This window comes from Tasmannia lanceolata, unplaced genomic scaffold, assembly GCF_043159265.1.
Source record: "Tasmannia lanceolata isolate RefF3 unplaced genomic scaffold, GAP_Taslan_0.1 ptg000008l, whole genome shotgun sequence".
Lineage (NCBI taxonomy): Eukaryota > Viridiplantae > Streptophyta > Magnoliopsida > Canellales > Winteraceae > Tasmannia > Tasmannia lanceolata.
This window is the reverse complement of record NW_027518685.1, coordinates 63,418,892-63,437,104: the sequence shown is the minus strand read 5'-3', so window position 1 is coordinate 63,437,104 and position 18,213 is coordinate 63,418,892. Positions and strand designations below refer to the sequence as shown.

Here is an 18,213-nt window from a genome sequence, read left to right as displayed (position 1 = left end):
GCTGGGAGTTGAAGAAAATCCTGGTCGACAATGGGAGTTCGGCCAATATTTTGTACTATCATGCTTTCGAGAGAATGATGATAGGTGACGACCGCTTAAGACCAGCGAACTCAGATCTGTTCGGTTTCTCAGGCGAGGTCGTCAAAGTGGAGGGACAGATTGAACTCCCAGTCCTCGTCGGAGAGCTGCCCTATCAAGCCTTCGCGATGGTCAACTTCCAGGTAGTGAGGTTCACTTCGGTCTATAACGCTATCTTGGGACGACCCGGGCAGAACTTAATACGCGCAGTCGCTTCAGCGTATCACCAGAAAATGAAGTTCATAACGCCAAATGGCGTGGGTGAGGTCAGAGGAGATCAACCACAGTCCAGGGAGTGCTATGCCATGGCACTCAAAAGGCAAAGATGCATCAGAATCCTTGCCGATTGAACTACTTGATCTGAGAGACGAAGCACAGGTGACTGAACCCGCCGAAGGCCTCAGAAAATACTATCAGTAGTAGACCAACCGGCGTGAAAGTGACTTTGTAAATATATACTGAATGTGAATGATAGAAGCTCTTTTGCAAATCTCTTCGCATCACTCGGAAACCCAGTTCACTAAAACTAGGGTACTCGCTGCTTGGTTCGCCACGGCTCATCTCTGCAAAGACCGGGAGCGCACTCCTGGTCCGGACAATCCCGGACGCAAAAACTGACATCACTCGGAAACCCGGTTCGCTAAAACTAGGGTACTCGCTGCTCGGAAACCCAGTTCGCTAAAACTAGGGTACTCGCTGCTCGGAAACCCAGTTCGCTAAAACTAGGGTACTCACTGCTCGAAAATCCAGTTCGCTAAAACTAGGGTACTCGCTGCTCCGAAACCCAGTTCACTAAAACTTGGGTACTCGCTGCTTGGTTCGCCCCTGCTCGTCTCCACAAATACCGGGAGCGCACTCCTGGTCGGGAACGGGCCCGCGCAAAAAAACCAAACCGTCTCAGAAACCCAGTTCACTAAAACTTGGGTACTCGCTGCTTGGTTCGCCCCGGCTCGTCTCCGCAAAAACCGGGAGCGCACTCCTGGTCGGGAACGGGCCCGTGCAAGAAAACCAAACCGTCTCAGAAACCCAGTTCACTAAATCTTGGGTACTCGCTTCTTGGTTCGCCCCGGCTCGTCTCCACAAAAACCGGGAGCGCACTCCTAGTTAGGAACGGGCCCGAGCAGAAAACCAAACCCTTGCAAAAACCCAAGTTCAATAAAACTTGGTCATCCTAAGCCGTTCAGAACATCTCCAGCCAGACTGGATATAACGCGTGGGTAAAACTTAACCTGAAGAAGGGTAAGTTGTAGCTCATCTGTTTTTCAGCCGACCTCAGATGGACGACCTGAAATGGCTGATCTGAATCAGTTTCCAGTCCATCCGTTCCTCAAGCCGACCAGGACTAGGCGTGATTCGCTACAGGACAAAATTCAGGTCATCTCAAGCCGACCAGGATATAGCGCAATGCGCTACAGGACAAAACTTTGGTCATCTAAAGCCGACCAGGACTCGGCGTGATTCGCTACAGATTGCGCTATATTCAGGTCATCTCAAGCCGACCAGGATATAGTGCAATGCGCTACAGGACAAAATTCAGGTCATCTCAAGCCGACCAGGATATAGTGCAATGCGCTACAGGACAAAATTCAGGTCATCTCAAGCCGACCAGGATATAGCGCAATGCGCTACAGGACAAAACTCTGGTCATCTGAAGCCGACCAGGACTCGACGTGATTCACTACAGGACAAAATTCAGTCCGGCTCCAGCCGACCAGGATATAGCGCAATGCGCTACAGGACAAAAATCTAGTCATCTCAAGCCGACCTGAATATGACGCGTCCGCTAGATGACAAAAATCAGATTTCCCAGGCCGGACAGACGGCTTGGCCGCACTGATTTTCCAGACTGATTTCCAACCCGGACTGACAAAATTTCCGGACTGATTTTTCGGGCCGAACAAACGGGTTGGCTGCACTGAATATGACGCGTCCGCTAGATGACAAAAATCAGATTTTCCAGGCTGGACAAACGGCTTGGTCGCACTGATTTTCCGGACTGATTTCTAAGCCGGACTGACAAAATTTCCGGATTGACAAAATTTCCGGATTGATTCCCAGGCCGGATAGACGGCTTGTCTGCACTGATTTTCCAGGCCGGACAGACGGCTTGGCGGCACTGAATATGACGCATCCGCTAGATGACAAAAATCAGATTTCCCAGGTCGGACAGACGGCTTGGCCGCACTGATTTTCCGGACTGATTTCCAAGCCGGACTGACAAAATTTTCGGATTGATTCCCAGGCCAGACAGACGGCTTGTCCGCACTGATTTTCAAGGCCGGACAGACGGCTTGTCCGTACTGATTTTCTAGGCCGGACAGACGGCTTGGCCGCACTGATTTTTCGGGTCGGACAGACGGCTTGGCCGCACTGAATATGACGCGTCCGCTAGATGACAAAAATCAGATTTCCCAGGCCGGACAGATGGCTTGGCCGCACTGATTTTCCGGACTAATTTTCAAGCCGGACTGACAAAATTTCCGAACTGATTCCCAGGCCGGACAGACGGCTTGTCCGTACTGATTTTCCAGGCCGGACAGACGGCTTGGCCGCACTGATTTTCCGGGCCGGACAGACGGCTTGGCCGCATTGAATATGACGCGTCCGCTAGATGACAAAAATTAGATTTCCCAGGCCGAACAGACGACTTGGCCGCACTGATTTTCCGGATTGATTTCCAAGCCGGACTAACAAAATTTCAGGACTGATTCCCAGGCCGGACAGACGGCTTGTCCGCACTGATTCCCAGGCCGGACAGACGGCTTGTCCGAACTGATTTTCCAGGCCGGACATACGGCTTGTCCGCACTGATTTTCCAGGCTGGACAGACGGCTTGGCCGCACTGATTTTTCGGGCCGGACAGACGGCTTGGCCGCACTTAATATGACGCGTCTGCTAGATGACAAAAATCAGATTTTCCATGCCGGACAAACGGCTTGGCCGCACTGATTTTCCGGACTGATTTCCAAGCCGGACTGACAAAATTTTAGGACTGATTTTCCGGGCCGGACAGACAGCTTGGCCACACTGAATATGACGTGTCCGCTAGATGACAAAAATCAGATTTCCCAGGCCGGATAGACGGCTTGGCCGCACTGATTTTCCGGACTGATTTCCAAGTCGGACTGACAAAATTTCCGGACTGATTCCCAGGCCGGACAGACGGCTTGTCCGCACTGATTCCTAGGCCGGACAGACGGCTTGTCCGCACTGATTTTCCAGGCCGGACAGACGGCTTGGCCGCACTGATTTTCCGAGCAGGACAGACGGCTTGGCCGCACTGAATATGATGCGTCCGCTAGATGACAAAAATCAGATTTTCCAGGCTGGACAGACGGCTTAGCCGCACTGATTTTTCGGACTGATTCCCAGGCCGGACAGACAAATTTTCGGGCTGATTCCCAGGCCGGACTGACAAATTTCCAGACTGACAAATTTCCGGATTGATTCCCAGGCCGGACTGACAAATTTCCGGACTGATTCCCATGCCGGACTGATTCCCATGCCGGACTGACAGATTTTCCGGACTGATTCCGAGGCCGGACTGACAGATTTTCCGGACTGATTTCTAGGCCAGACTGACAAATTTCCTGACTAATTCCGCAGGCCGAGCAAACGGCTTCGCCGGACAGACTCCCCCCGATCAAGAATATAACTTGCCACACTTTCCCAAATCACTACAATGACTTGGAGAACTGGGGGGCAACTAATGGGGTATAAAAACAGGAGCCTATTAGCTGTCGACACGTGGCCCGAGGATGGCCCACCGCAGATCCCACATTAGCAGGGGTAGTTTGGTAATTACCGCAGAGTAGGTGAACTCGAACCTATAGCTGGCCGACACCTATCCTGGGATAATAACTCCCCAACTACCCCAGGTTTCCCTCTATAAAAGGGCTTCCAAAGCTCATAAAAAAGAATAATAACTTCTTACCCACCACTCTTAAACTAGCTCTGCACTCCTGCTCATACTGACTTGAGTGTCGAAGGGCCTGTCCGGAGAAACACTCCGGGTTGGTCTTCTGACCTCGTTCGCTCCTTGTGCAAGACTCAGCTCCTTCACTTTTGTTCCTCAAGATTCAACTCATCCACTTCGGCTCCTCCAGCTCGGCTCTTACGTCACTGTCGTATCTGTTACCGATTTTAGGCCTATTATGTTCACTTATCGTGGTGATGGTACAGTGGCTTGTTGAGAACACTTCACCTTCTAGGTCATAATGGCAGATTTTGGAATTTGAAGCGTGAAGGCATAATCGATGTATTTGTGTGTCTCCTCCATGGCCGTGCCTTGAATTGTTGTATGATGGCGACGGTAGTGGGATTCATATGGCGTTGAGATAGGTCATGGATCTTGGTGGTCTGGACCTATAAAAAGTGGTGCTGGCTTAGTTTTTAAATTTCACTTCCGCTACCTTCTCACAATTTCTACTATCCCAAGACCAAGTGCTCCTGCTTTTTTGCCTTTCCTCTGTTTTCGGTGATTCATAAGCCATCAAGCTCCTGCCTTTCGAAATGGCGCCTAAGAAGAACCTTTATTCTTGCGAGGGTCTCTCTCCTTCGGTTGAGGTGTTCACATTTGCGGGTGACTGGACCATCTAGGGTTTTGACAATGTCATTGGATATCAGACTAGTACTTCGTCCCAGATGATCTTGGTCTTTCCTCCCAAAGAAGGGCGAATGGGTATGTACCACCGGTCGAGGTCGGTCTATATATGAGACTGTTCAATGCCGGTTTTTGGTTCCCGATGCACCGGTTCTGTCTGGCACTTCTCAACTTCTACGGGGTTGCCCGTGCCTAGATCATGCCAAACAATTGGAGCATTAAATAATTAAAAAATGTGTGAAATTCCATAAGGCTTTCTTTGAATTGCATGAAACATATTTCCTGTGGAATTTGTTTGTACAATTTAGAGGGAAATGAGGGTTATGGCTTATCTAGAGGGATATGATTACAAATGTTAAGGTTCATGTAAATAGAACTTGAACTGCTTTGGTTAAAATTACTATATATTTTTTCCATGTGTAATCAAACAATGGAAAATCAATAAATTACAGGACAGTTTTTCTCCTTTCTAACATTTCCAAAAAACAAAGGTATTCCAAAGATAATTTTGGTAGATCCTAAGCCAAGTGTCCTACTTATGGGGTATAGGTATTGCACCCAAAAAATAGGAGACGTTGGATCTTGGCCAAGTACAAGGGGCCTCCACATTTTTGATTTTTTGGTTAATTGCATACTTCTGATTTAAAGTGAGCCCCACCAGGATAGGCAAATCAGGGTGCTTCTTTTTGTGCTATCAAATGAAACCGGTCTCACCATATCATTCCCAAAAAAAATACAGACGCGTATCTGATGGCGTTTGTTTCGTATGGAGAGAGGCAAAGAGCAATACCGTTTTCACCTCCACCCCATATTCACTCACAACCCTTCATTTACCCACAAAAATACCTACCACTTTTTTAACTATAAAAACCCAATAATATATTAGTGTAGAGGAAAGAGAGAGATCTCTAGACGCTCTCCGGCAATGGCATCGGCATTGCCTTCTGGCGTCTTCCTGCTCCTACTGCTGGTGTTACCTCATGTTCATGGCTATGGAAAGTTGAGACCTCACAATCGGTATGGCCGAAATCACAGCTTGTTGAGAGGTTATCATGGATATGGCCCGCATCACGGTGTGTCGAAACCTCATCATGGATACGTCCCGCATCATGGCGTGTCCAGACCTCATCATGGATACGTCCCGCATCATGGCGTGTCCAGACCTCATCATGGATACGTCCCGCATCACGGCGTGGCCAGACCTCATCGCAATGGTGGCAGTTTTATAGGGAGGAAGAGAATTCGACAATTTAAGAGAAATGTTCCTAAGTTTAAGCCAGGGCCATGGAACATGGCACATGCAACGTTCTACACAGGAACTATGGGTGAGTTATAAAATTAGGGATAAATAAAGGAAAATGATATGGACATCCCTTATTTTTTCTTAGGGAAATAATATATAGACACGTTGCGCCAATATTTTCCCAAGCAGCCTTCTTCCTCTTCCTGTTCTTCCATTTTTTTCTTCCCAACTTCTTCCTCTTATTCTTCGTCCTCTTCTTTAGAGTTGTACAGAAGATGAAACAGGAAAAATGAGAGAAGGAAAACAAAATGACATTTTCCGTGCCTTATTTGCATTGGAGGGCAAAACTGTCTATTGGATGGTACAACCCAACAATCCAACCACCTTGATAGTTGATATTCGGTGCCATTCACCAAAAATTTAGATTTTTTTAGGAATCTCTAAATCTTTTTTCACAGATTCTATTTTAAGAGATTTTAAAAAGCACAACTTGGTTGAAAGTAACATACACCTGCCCTTTCTTAGGGCGGTGATTATCCCCCCCCCCCCCCCCCCCCCCCCAGGCACAGTCAATACAACACTTTTTGTACAACCAGTCCTCTCTCTCTCTACTTACCCCTCTCTCCCTCTCTCCAACATGAGCAGTTGGTCTGGCCCAACAATGGATTTGTTTAAATATTTGATCAAGGTAGGTCCAACCCATACTTATTCTGACAACAACGTAGTCTTGTTTCTATTTGAGCAGGGTTCAACAAGGAGTGGTTTAAATCTTTGAAGGTGGACAAAATAAAAATGTATTTAAAAAAAAAAAAAAATCACTTGTGCTTCCTTTGTTCGAAGATCCAAACCCAGACCGCTCATTTGTTGCAACCCAATGTAAATAGACTTACCAAAAAACAAAAATCTCCATAGGATGATCCTAAGTCTTCGATCCGTGGAGATTCATATACGGTGTCTTCTTATAGATAATTAAGAGGGTTAGGCTTTGGCCGGAAAACATCTCCCTAGGATGATCCTAACTCTTCAATCCTTGGAGATTCATATACGGTGTTGTCGTATTAGATCACATGTTAGATCATAAGGTTTGGATCTTCAAGTGGTTTTCTGGGGCAAGACCTACTTAAGTTGAAGCTAAACAAATGAACAGTTTGGATTTTCAAACAAAGTGGTCGTAGGTGAGCATATATTTCGAAAAATCATTGAAGCCCACGTTGTTTGAAGACCCAAACCATTTAGTTGTTTGTTGGGCCTTAATGTTACTAGACTGTGCCCAAAAATCAGCTCCATTGGATGAGCCTAAGCCTTCTACCGTATAGATAAGCTACACTATATAGAAATCTCCATGGATGGAAGAGGTAGGATCACGCAATGGGATGTTTTTTGTGGTACAACGTATTTACATTGGTATACTAACCAACTAAATGGTTTAAATCTTTGAAAAAGGTGGGCCCCACTCCATTTTTTTTATAAAAGTCGTGCACCTCTGTACATACACCATATACACATATTTATTAGAAAATTCATTTTGGCCCCTATTCCTATCCGAACTGTTCATTTGATGGCAAGGCCTATTTACGATGGGGACCAACAAATGAACAATTTGGATCTTCGAATCAGGTGGGCCCAAGTGATTTTTACACTATACACATATTTATTAGAAAATTCATTGTGGCCCCTATTCCAATATCCGAACTGTTCATTTGATGGGCAATGCCTATTTACGATGGGGCCCAACAAATGAACAGTTTGGATCTTCGAATCAGGTGGGCCCAAGTATATATATTTTTAAATACACTTTTTATGATGTAAGGCGGGTCCGAGAGAGAGAGAGAGAGAGAGAGAGAGAGAGAGAGAGAGAGAGAGAGAGAGAGAGAGAGAGAGAGAGAGAGAGAGAGAGTTGACGTACATCTCACCATTTTGAACCCCAAAAATTGATCATTATGATTGATCTTGAGGGTTAGTCGGACTCTAAGAACATATTATGCCAAAATATTATGTTTGTCAAGGCAAAAAGAGTAAATTAACTTGTTCATGAGATATGAATAAAACATAACTTATGAGACAAATATGGATGGATTGTAGGAGGAGCATGTGGCTATGGAGAAATGCAAAACGAAGGGTACGGAATGCAGACTGCGGCGTTGAGCACCGTCATGTTCAACGATGGATTGTCATGTGGGTCATGTTTCGAGATCAAGTGTGTGAATGATAGGCAATGGTGTAAGCCTGGACATCCCTCTGTCTTTGTCACTGGCACCAACCTTTGCCCCCCAAATTACTATCTTGCTAGTGACAATGGAGGGTGGTGTAACCCTCCTCGCCCGCACTTCGACCTTGCTCAATCATCCTTTCTTCAGATTGCAGAGTACAAAGCTGGCATTGTGCCCGTCGCCTATCGAAGGTTTGCCTACTGTAAACTTCTTCTTGTGAAAAAACCAGTTACTCGAAAAGCTTAAGCTGTTGGAGAAGGCATTATTTAATCTTTTATACTTTAACACTTCCCCCCACGTATGGACGCTCTTTCTAGGGTTGACCTACACGTGGCACATATGGCCCCTCTTTTGGGTCTGGCCATTGCATGTGGACTCCTGCTATATATCAAGGAGACCTTTGCTATGATCCCATGTGAAACAACTAGTTACTCGAAAAGCTTAAGCTATTTGAGAAGGTGTTATTTAATCTTTTATACTTTTAACACTTCTATTGTTTTTTCCCATGTTTGATCAAATTGGGTTGAGAAAACTAGCATCATGTAGTTAACGGTGATTACTGACTTCAAACAGCAGGAAGTAGGAATTTTTTAGGCCATGGGAAAATTTATTCTATGGAATATTTGTATGCCCAATTGTCTGAGAGGGCCAAAGGAGGATGGAGAGGGCAATTGAGTGGCTGAGGGTGGTGCAACCCTAAAAACTAGTGAAAAAAATGCCTATTTAGAATATGTTTTTCGTTTTCCTAGTTTTAGGAGCTTTTCATGCCCCATTCCCAGTCTCCAGCACATCTCTAACGATTGGTTCCACGAATATTCCATGGAATATTTTTTCATGGTGCCATGTGGCCTTAATTACAAAGAAAGATGTCCCACATGTTAATATTCTTGTACAAAAATAGCTATTCAGAGAGATAGATAGAGAGAGGCATCTAGTACTAGATTTGCCTTAATTACAAAGAAAGATGTCTGATATGGTACTAATCTTGTACAAAAATAGCTATTCAGAGAGAGAGAGAGGCATCTATTACTAGGTTTCTTCTTACATGTGGGTGTTGTTTGTAGGGTTCCATGCAAGAAGAGCGGAGGGATTCGGTTCACAATAACAGGGAACCGTTACTTCAACCTTGTGCTGGTATCAAATGTGGGAGGTGCGGGAGATGTGCACACGATGCTCATCAAAGGAAACAAGGTTGGATGGACAAACATGAAACGAAATTGGGGCCAAAATTGGCAGACCGATGTAGACTTGGTGGGCCAATCTATATCCTTTAGGGTCATTACAAGCGATGGAAGAACCTCCACCTCATGGCATATCACCCCACGGGATTGGCAATATGGTCAGACCTACCAAGGCAAGAATTTCAGCTACTAATCATAAACATGGAGATAAATTTACCTACGTAATTAAAACACAGACTCATCTCTCTTTCATCATGTATTGGAATGTTTTGCATCATCAGTGACAGAGTCGTAGCTTTAGTTGGAATATATTGGGTGTAATATTGTTATATTACACACTGCTTTTGTGTAGTATTATAACCAACCAATGTGGCATGGAGATGAATATAATAATAGTTAGGAGGATTGTACTTTTCCTTCTTATGCACAAACCCATAAATTTCAATGGACGTTATTGCATTCTTACATGAGTTGAGAAGCAGATTGGCCAAGGAAAGGAACAACATTTATATCTTTATTATCATAAAAGGAAAGGGCCTTGGGAAATCAAGGATTAAGCCAATATTCCCAATGCGCAAGATGTATTAAATACTGGCTAAAGTCTTCGTCATGAGGCTGAAAGAAGTGATGGAGTCAGTAATTTAATAGCATTTGTCAATGGCAGCAGAGAAACATTAGATGGAGTTCTCATTGCAAATGAAATAATTGATACGAGGAAGAAAGGAGGTGATGCAAGCCCGTCGAGCAGCAACACAAGTTGGAATCCCATACAAGAAGCAACTAAATCAACTCGTGAGGATTTGAAAAATCCATACCACGATTTTGGAGAAAAACTCCAATATGACATGTGAAAGATTTGGGCTCCTTCAACCACATTAAGAGCCAAGGCTCCCTTCACAAAGGATGTTCCAAAAATTCATTTTATTCAAATCTCCTTCCTCATGTCATTAAAATATACAAATGGCCAAAATCCAAAAAAGAAACAAAAAGCAAAAAAGAAACTTGTACTATTGTGGAGCTCTCTTTGACACACTTAATTAAATAAGGATATATTTAAAATAATATAGGGAAAATTGTTACAAAAATGCAAACATTAGGTGATATTGTGAATTAAGGGTACCTTTTGTTTTTTTGTGAAAGAGGGGCTGTCAAGTACTTTTAGAAACTTTATAAGACAAGAATACCCTCCCTCCTCTTTTTTCCTCCACCTTTTAGCTCATTTCTCCATGCACTTTTCACCTACCCTTTCACCTTTTCCATCCTCCTTTTTACCTTCTTCTTCCCCAAACGTGAGAAACTCCATGAAACCCCATAGAAGCTTGCCATTGCCATACGTTCTAAGCTCCATTTTCATTGCCTTTTGAAAAACAACTCCATTATTGCTCCTAATTTTTTTGGGTGCTCCGGTAGGTCAATACTCCTCCACTTGCTTAGGTTTTAGATGTTATTTTCATTTTTTTTTTTTTTTTTTGTGATTTGGTTTATTCTCATCCTCTATATAGTGGTGTCTTTCTTTGGTTACATGTATGTTTTGGGTTTACCGAAACGGGGTAAACTCGAAACGTTACAAAATTTTGAGCTAAAATTTGAAATTTCGGGCCGAAATTTAAGGAAAATCACTAAAAAATCTAGCCTTTATTCATTATTTAATATTATCCCGAAATTTCAAGGATTTCACCGAAATTTCTTAGATTTCGAGAGATTTCGCCCGAAATTTCAAAATTTTGGCTGAAATTTCGGTTTCGGTGAGGACCAAAACGCATTCCAAACCGAAATTTAAAACCTTGATGGTTAGTTAGACCAAAGCCATAAAACTTGCCTACAGAGAGGGGACAAGGACATATATGAAAGGGTCCTGTCTGACGGAATAACCTTATCAAATGCGTGTCCACATGTTATTCCGTTAAGTGATCCATTCAGTGCTAAATCCAATCATCGCACCCATTCTACCTGCTTAGGGTCAACTACCCTAGTGACCAAGTTAGGACACCCCAATGAGTGTATGGAGGTAGGATCAATGCCGGTTGTGTTTAGGTATGGGGTGTCCAAGCTCAACCCCAACCATGAACATTCTAGGTCAGCAAAGAACCGGAAGGCCATATCTCCCTGCCACATAATCTCTATGTGCACAGTCTATCTTACGATGCTATCTAAAGACAAATGTATGTCAAGAAGCATATCACATACTCTAAAATTTACCCAATATGTCATGAAACACTCAATTTATTCATTAATTACAAATTCAATACAAGTAGAACTAGCTTTTAGTGTACACAGTAACAATAATTTCATCTTCTTAATTTTCATCTTTGATTAAATCATTTGACTCATCAAATATGATATGCATTGATTCTTATACTACTAAAGTAACATTCTATAGGCTTTGCTATGTGTAGAGAACCTAAGAAGATGTCTTCATCAGCTTTAGGATCAAATTTATGTAAGTTATCTTTGATATTCAAGATGAAGCACTTTCATCCAAAGACTTTAAAGTAACTAATGTATGGCTTTTTATCATTTCATAGTTCGGGGTGTTTTATTTAGAAACGGTCTGATTTGAACTCTGTTCATTATGTAGCAAGTCATATTGACTGCTGTTAAAGTATAAAAGATTAAATAACGCCTTCTCCAACAGCTTAAGCTTTTGGAGTAACTGGTTGTTTCACATGGTATCAGAGCAAATGCCTGGGTTCAAACCTCCTTGATAGCAAAATCCACATGAAGTGGCCAAACCCAAAAATGGGGCCACATGTGCCACGTGTAGGCCGACCCAAAGATAGAGGGGCCACACGTGAGGGGGAGTGTTAAAGTATAAAAGATTAAATAACGCCTTCTCCAACAGCTTAAGCTTTTGGAGTAACTGGTTGTTTCACAACTGCTTCTGCTCAAAAGTTTCTAGGAATATTATGTACAATCAACATAGTTCTAGCCATTTCTTGAAGTGATCTATTTTTCCTCTAACAATTCCATTTTGTTGAGGTATCCTAAGTGCAGAGAAGTTGTGTTCAATTTCATATTTAGTGCAATACTTCTCAGACTCTAAATTTTCAATTCTAGTTCAATGATCACTTCTAATTAATCTTGGATATAATGAGGCCTTTCTCGGTTTGAATGTTTGTGCAAAATTTGGAAAACATCTTAAATGTTTCATCTATACTTTCTAAGAAGAGAAAATGTGTGTCTCTAGAGTAATTATCCACTATGACATACAAATCTCTTTACCGCCTAGGCTACTTATCTTCATAAATCCAAAGAGGTCCATGTGAAGAAGTTGTAGTGGCCTAATGATGGTGACTACATTCTTGGGCTTAAATGAGATCCTAGTTTGTTTTCTTTAATAACAAGCTTTTCAAATATGATATTTTGCAAATTTAAGCTTAGGTAGGCCATTTAGTAGATATTTAAAAAAAAAATTTGAAAACTAGTCCATGCTAGCATATACTATTCTCCTATGCTATAGCCATGAACTGTCTTCCATAGCAGAAAGACATTTCAAACCTTGATTTTTGAGTTCTTCTAAAGAAAGATTGTACACATTGCCATTTCTTTCTGCTATGAATTCTATTTTACCAATATTATCATTTTGAAGTAGACACTTATCACATTCAAAAGTAACTGTCTCCCAAGTCACAAGTTGACTAATGATAAAAAGGTTATGAATTAAGCATCAACTAGTAAGACATTATTAATCACAAAGTCTTTGTTACCTATTGTATCTTCACCGACGATCTTCCCTTTTCCGTTGTCACCAAAAGTTATATTACCTTTTTCTTTCTTGTTGAGGAATGCGAATTCGGAAGCATCTCCAGACATTTGCCTTGAGCATCCACTATCCAAGTACCATTTGTCCTCTGTGAATTTGCTTCTCAAGCACTCCTACAAATACATCAGCTCAAGTCGAAATTTTAGGTACTTAAACTTTCTTTGGTCCTTCATGGTTTGTAACAAGGTGCAAGTGCTTTCAAATCCAAAAACATTTTTAGTTATACCACTTTTTATACTTGGAACCAAATTTATAATGACCTATTTTACTACAATAGTGACAGGTAAGAGTGGAAGAGCTTGTGCTTGCTTTAATGAATCCATTCTTGAAGGATTTATTCCTTTAGGGAGCTTTGGTAAGAGAATTTTCCATTCAAGTATTCCATCCAAGTATTCTATGCATATCGGACCGTCTAGAATAAAAAAATTAAAAAATTCAGACTAACACATTTTTTTGCTTCACACATTTTTGACAAAAATACACCTCATAATTTATCGGTGCATATGAAGTAGAAAGGGATATTTTAGTGCAATCGAACAGGGGATAGTCCAATGGAGTACTACACGTCTGCGTCTGGGTCTGGATCCAACATTATTTCAGACCATGCAATTAGAATCTGAATAAGAGGAGACGAATCCCATTCAATGTCTTGGGCAAGGAAGAACGATTTGTGAATCATGCGCCCAAAATATCAGTGAAGAAATATCTCTTCTTTAGACCTATTAATCAAGCTTAGGTATGTTTGAGTGGATAGGGAACTAATCAAATACTTGGAGCTTTAAATAAGAGGAGTTATAAGATGCTGAACGGTCTATGTCATATAATGTAGTCATCCGTGGTAGACCATTTTTCCTAGTCATTCGTTAGTCTGAACTTTTAAATTTTTTTAATCTAGACCGTCCGATTTGAAATGGGCCGTGACCCAATCACTTTTTTGGGTAGTTAAGCTGGGATTGAACTTCAAACCCAAATGCTAGAAAACATGGTCTTTACCAATTGAGCTAGAGACTCCAAATCCCATGACCCAATCATGAATTTAGGACCCGAGAAATTCTCTAATTAGCATCTGAACAGAGTGTGGTTACTAAACGAAATGGAGATAAAAAAGTTTTATTGATAATTATGATATTGTAATTGGTGGGTTCAAGAATATTCTAATCAGCATATTGTGGATTTTTATAATAAAATAGGGTGTACTTTTAATCGTATTCACAAGCTAATGTAAATTAACATAAGAATTAGGGAATGGGTTAAATTTTGATTTTTGTAGTTCTTTTTCATAAGCATTGCTATATCCATTCATCATGTTACGGAGACCACATGGGTCATCACATGATAATCTTGTTGAGAGTCATCGCGGACTCCACACGTATGCCGGAGGGGCCGGGCCCGGACGGACACGCGGAAGGATGCGGGCCCATGTGGGCCCATATGGGATTTGAGCAAAGAGTCCTACTATAATTTGTGGTCGGACTTGGACTTATTTAAGTTTGATATATTAGTTTTTAATTTAGGTGGCTGTTCGTTTGTTTAGGATTTTATTCAGTGGGAGTTTAAAGTTATCATAGGATAGGACTTTTCTATTGGTTGTCTCTGCAAAGTAGTTTTTGAGTCCTAGTTGGTTTCGGTGTGTTATTTGATTTTGTCTATATAAAGAGGAGAGCCAACCGTGCACAACACGAAAAAGGGTCTGATAAAAAGATCTCCTATCACATTTTTAAATAAAATATCTCTCTTTCTTCCTCTGTGTGTTTGTCTTCTTCTGGGTGTTACTTCTTGCTTTGTTAGTTGTGGTTGAACAAGTGTATCAAAGCTTTGTTCTTTGATCATTTATTTTCTACAAGTAGTATCAGAGCTACCAGTCCGGGATCCGTGTACGGACCTCGAATTTATCTGTCTGGGATGGTGAACGGTCATTGAAGAAGCCACTAGTCAAGGAATAGTGAAAGAAAGCCAAAAGAAGAAGATCAAGTCTTCATGGACGAGATCCGACACATCAACGCTCAGGGATCAAACATAGAAGTTGTAGATCTGGGATCCAGCTTCAAGTTTGTCATTCGTCAAAAGATTTGATTAAAGAGATGGATTTCGCCAATTCGATCAACGGGGTTGAGAAGTTACTAATTCAAATTATTCATATTGGAGATCTTGCATAGAGTCTAATCTCCTAGGGCAGGATCTATGGGAAATTGTGAACGGTGCAAAAGCCACTTCTCCAAGTGGAGTTGTTGAAACCTCAGATGCTTTGAGGAAGTGAAAGATCAAAGCCGGTAAAGCTATGTTCATGTTGAAGGCAACCATCCAGAGAGATTTTCTCGATTATATTCGAGATGCTAAGACGTCGAAGGAAGCGTGGGATGTCTTTGCCACTTTGTTTTCAAAGACAAACGATGCTAGATTCCAGATGCTTGAGAACGAGACAGGCTCCGTATCTGAAGGAAATATGATGATTCTCGAGTATTTAATGAAAGTGAAAAAGATTTGTCATGAAATATCGCAACTCGATGAAGAGTCCAGAATTTTTGAGACACGGATGCGAGGGATTATTATCCGAGGACTGAACCCCGAGTACAAGTGATTTCATCATAGCAATCAAAGGGTAGCCAACTCAACCAACGCTAGTGGAATTGGAGAGTCCCTTGCCGCACCAGTCAGGGTCGTCGGGAATGCTCTGCAGAGGAAGCCGTCTGACGCACCGTGGAGGAGCATCATTGTCCTGAACGTCTCCAAGTGGTCCACAGGGTCAGTGGTCCCGTCGTATTGTGGGACGGTTGGCATTTTAAACCCTCTGGATGCTGGGGCACCCAGGACGTCGTCGGTGAACGACGTTCTGCTTGAAAACGCCCTAGAAGCGGGCCGGCTCTGATCCTTTGCCAGCTCTTCTATTCGGTGGTCCATTTCTTCTATCCTCCGTAGCATCGGATCAGCTCTACGGTCTAGTGACTTGTTTCTCTCCACCGATTGGCTCGCTGCGGAGCCGGACTGGCTTTCCGGACTCCTACGATGAGGCCGGAGTTTTTCCTGCGGCGCGCGGTCTTCCTGGGCTCGATGCTTTCGTGCAGAGCGTGGCCGTGATCTCCGGTGGTGGTGAGGTTCTGTGTGGGCGTGTCGGGCTCTGGAGTGCTGGACTTGTCTCATGGAGCGGTGAGTTTGGTCCTCGCCGTGACGCGCTGACTCTCCCCGGTGGACATTTGACCTTTCCTGGACAGGTCGTGGAGCTTCCGGAGGATGCTGGGGAGGCGCCTGGAGTAGTTGCTGATATTGACCGGCAAGTGTAGTCATCTGTTGAAACAGGGCTTGCACTTGATCCGGAGTAGGTGTAGGATTGAGGTGGTCCGAACGAGCCGGGCTCTGTTCGGCTATGGCAGAAGTAGCCACCACCTGTGAGGCGATTCGCTCACTCCGGGTCCTGCGAGGTAGCGCGACTCGGGTAGCCCGTACAGTCGGTACCCGGGCACTCTTCCGTCCTGCCATTTTTATAAGGGATCTGGACAGCTTTTAGTTCGTAGTCCCACGGATGGCGCCAATCTGTTAGGCCTAAAATCGGTAACAGATATGACAGTGACGTAAGAGCCGAGCTGGAGGACCCGAGAAACCGAGGTGAGGGAGCTGAGTCTTGAGGAAGAGAAGTGAAGGGAATGAGTAGCTGAGCCCTGCGTAAAGAGCAAACGAGGTCAGAATGACCAACCCGGAGTGTTACTCCGGACAGGCCCTTCGACACTCAAGTCAGTATGAGTAGGAGTGCAGAGCGAGTTTAAGAGTGGTGGGTGAGAAGTTATTACCCTGTTTATGAGCTTTGGGAGCCCTTTTATAGAGGGAAAACTGGGGTAGGTGGGGAGTTATTACTCCAGGACAGGTGTCGGCCAGCTATAGGTTCGAGCTCACCTACTTTGCTGTAATTACCAAACTACCCCTGCTGACGTGAGATCTGCGGTGGGCCACGTGTCGACAGCTAATAGGCTGTTGTTTTTATACCCCATCACTGTGTTATTTGATTTTGTCTATATAAAGAGGAGAGCCAAACCGTGTACAGTACCTGTGAAAGAGAAAAAGGGTCTGATAAAAAGATCTCCGATTATATTTTTAAATAAAACATCTCTCTTTCTTCCTTTGAGTGTTTGTCTTCTTGTGGGTATTACTTCTAGCTTTGTTAGTTGTGTTGAACAAGTGTATCAAAGCTTTGTTCTTTGATCCTTTATTTTCTACAAATCTATACTATCAATGGTCTTGATTGCACATACATATCCCGATGTTGGACTTGGAATTGATTGTCACTATTTCACCACATGGTTATCACCATTACTATTAGAGAGGAAGATTACATCAAAACTACAACTAGTGGAGTTCAAAAAATCGAAAAGCTGAAATGATTTGAAGTTTAGTGTAATCCAGTTTATTCGACCTGAGGCAGTTAAGACAGAAGAAAATTAACTTCATAACCCAGATTGTCCATTTCCATCACCATAATGGAGATCAATTTGGTAGTGGAAAGTGACTAGTCTAACATTATTCTGTGGATGAGATTAATGATTTGTGTTTGAGTGGTTTGCTTTTCTTTTTCTCTCCTTCCTAGAAGCATCAATGATTCGTCTAGCCGAATCAGGAGCATCTAGCAACTCATCTTATATGGGGCTATGTTTACCTCCCCAAGTCCAGTTATAATCTTTTCTTTTTAAAAGAATTTCAAATCTTTAGAAAAAATCTTGATAAAATTGTTCATCTTTCTTATAATATTTTCTCAAGGCCGTTTGGATACGCGGATTTTAGAATCCAGGTTTTTAGTTTGAAAACAGTGTAAAAGAGGGTTCATGATCAAGTTGCTGTATGATGTCCTGAGAGCGCTTCTTGGATTTTAAGTAAGAAATTCATGTTTTAAAAATCTCTCCTGCATCCTGAGATTTCTAAAACCTGGAAATATGGGAGGATCTGCAACTCTCTTACTGACGGAAAGAAGGGCGAGAAGTAAAAAACGAGTGAAAAACGACGGCCGGTCCGCTTCTTCTCTTATCTCTTAGCTACAATTTTGAAGAAATCCCGGATTCTAAAATCCGCGTATCCAAATGGCCCGTAAGTAACTTTCCACAAAGTGTAAAAGTTTTAGTTCTGCGATTAGGAGTTTAAATTGGTGAACCAGA

General features: G+C 42.8%; 1 protein-coding gene across 1 annotated transcript; it reads left to right on the top strand.

The window, feature by feature from the left end:
- The first annotated feature begins 5,577 nt into the window (after positions 1-5,577).
- LOC143885448 (expansin-A9-like) lies at positions 5,578-9,782 on the top strand. Its single transcript, XM_077389638.1, has 3 exons — positions 5,578-6,006; positions 8,007-8,325; positions 9,199-9,782. The coding sequence occupies exons 1-3, from the start codon at positions 5,607-5,609 to the stop codon at positions 9,506-9,508; spliced, it is 1,029 nt and encodes a 342-aa protein (XP_077245753.1). The 5' UTR covers positions 5,578-5,606; the 3' UTR covers positions 9,509-9,782.
- The last annotated feature ends 8,431 nt before the right edge of the window (positions 9,783-18,213 follow it).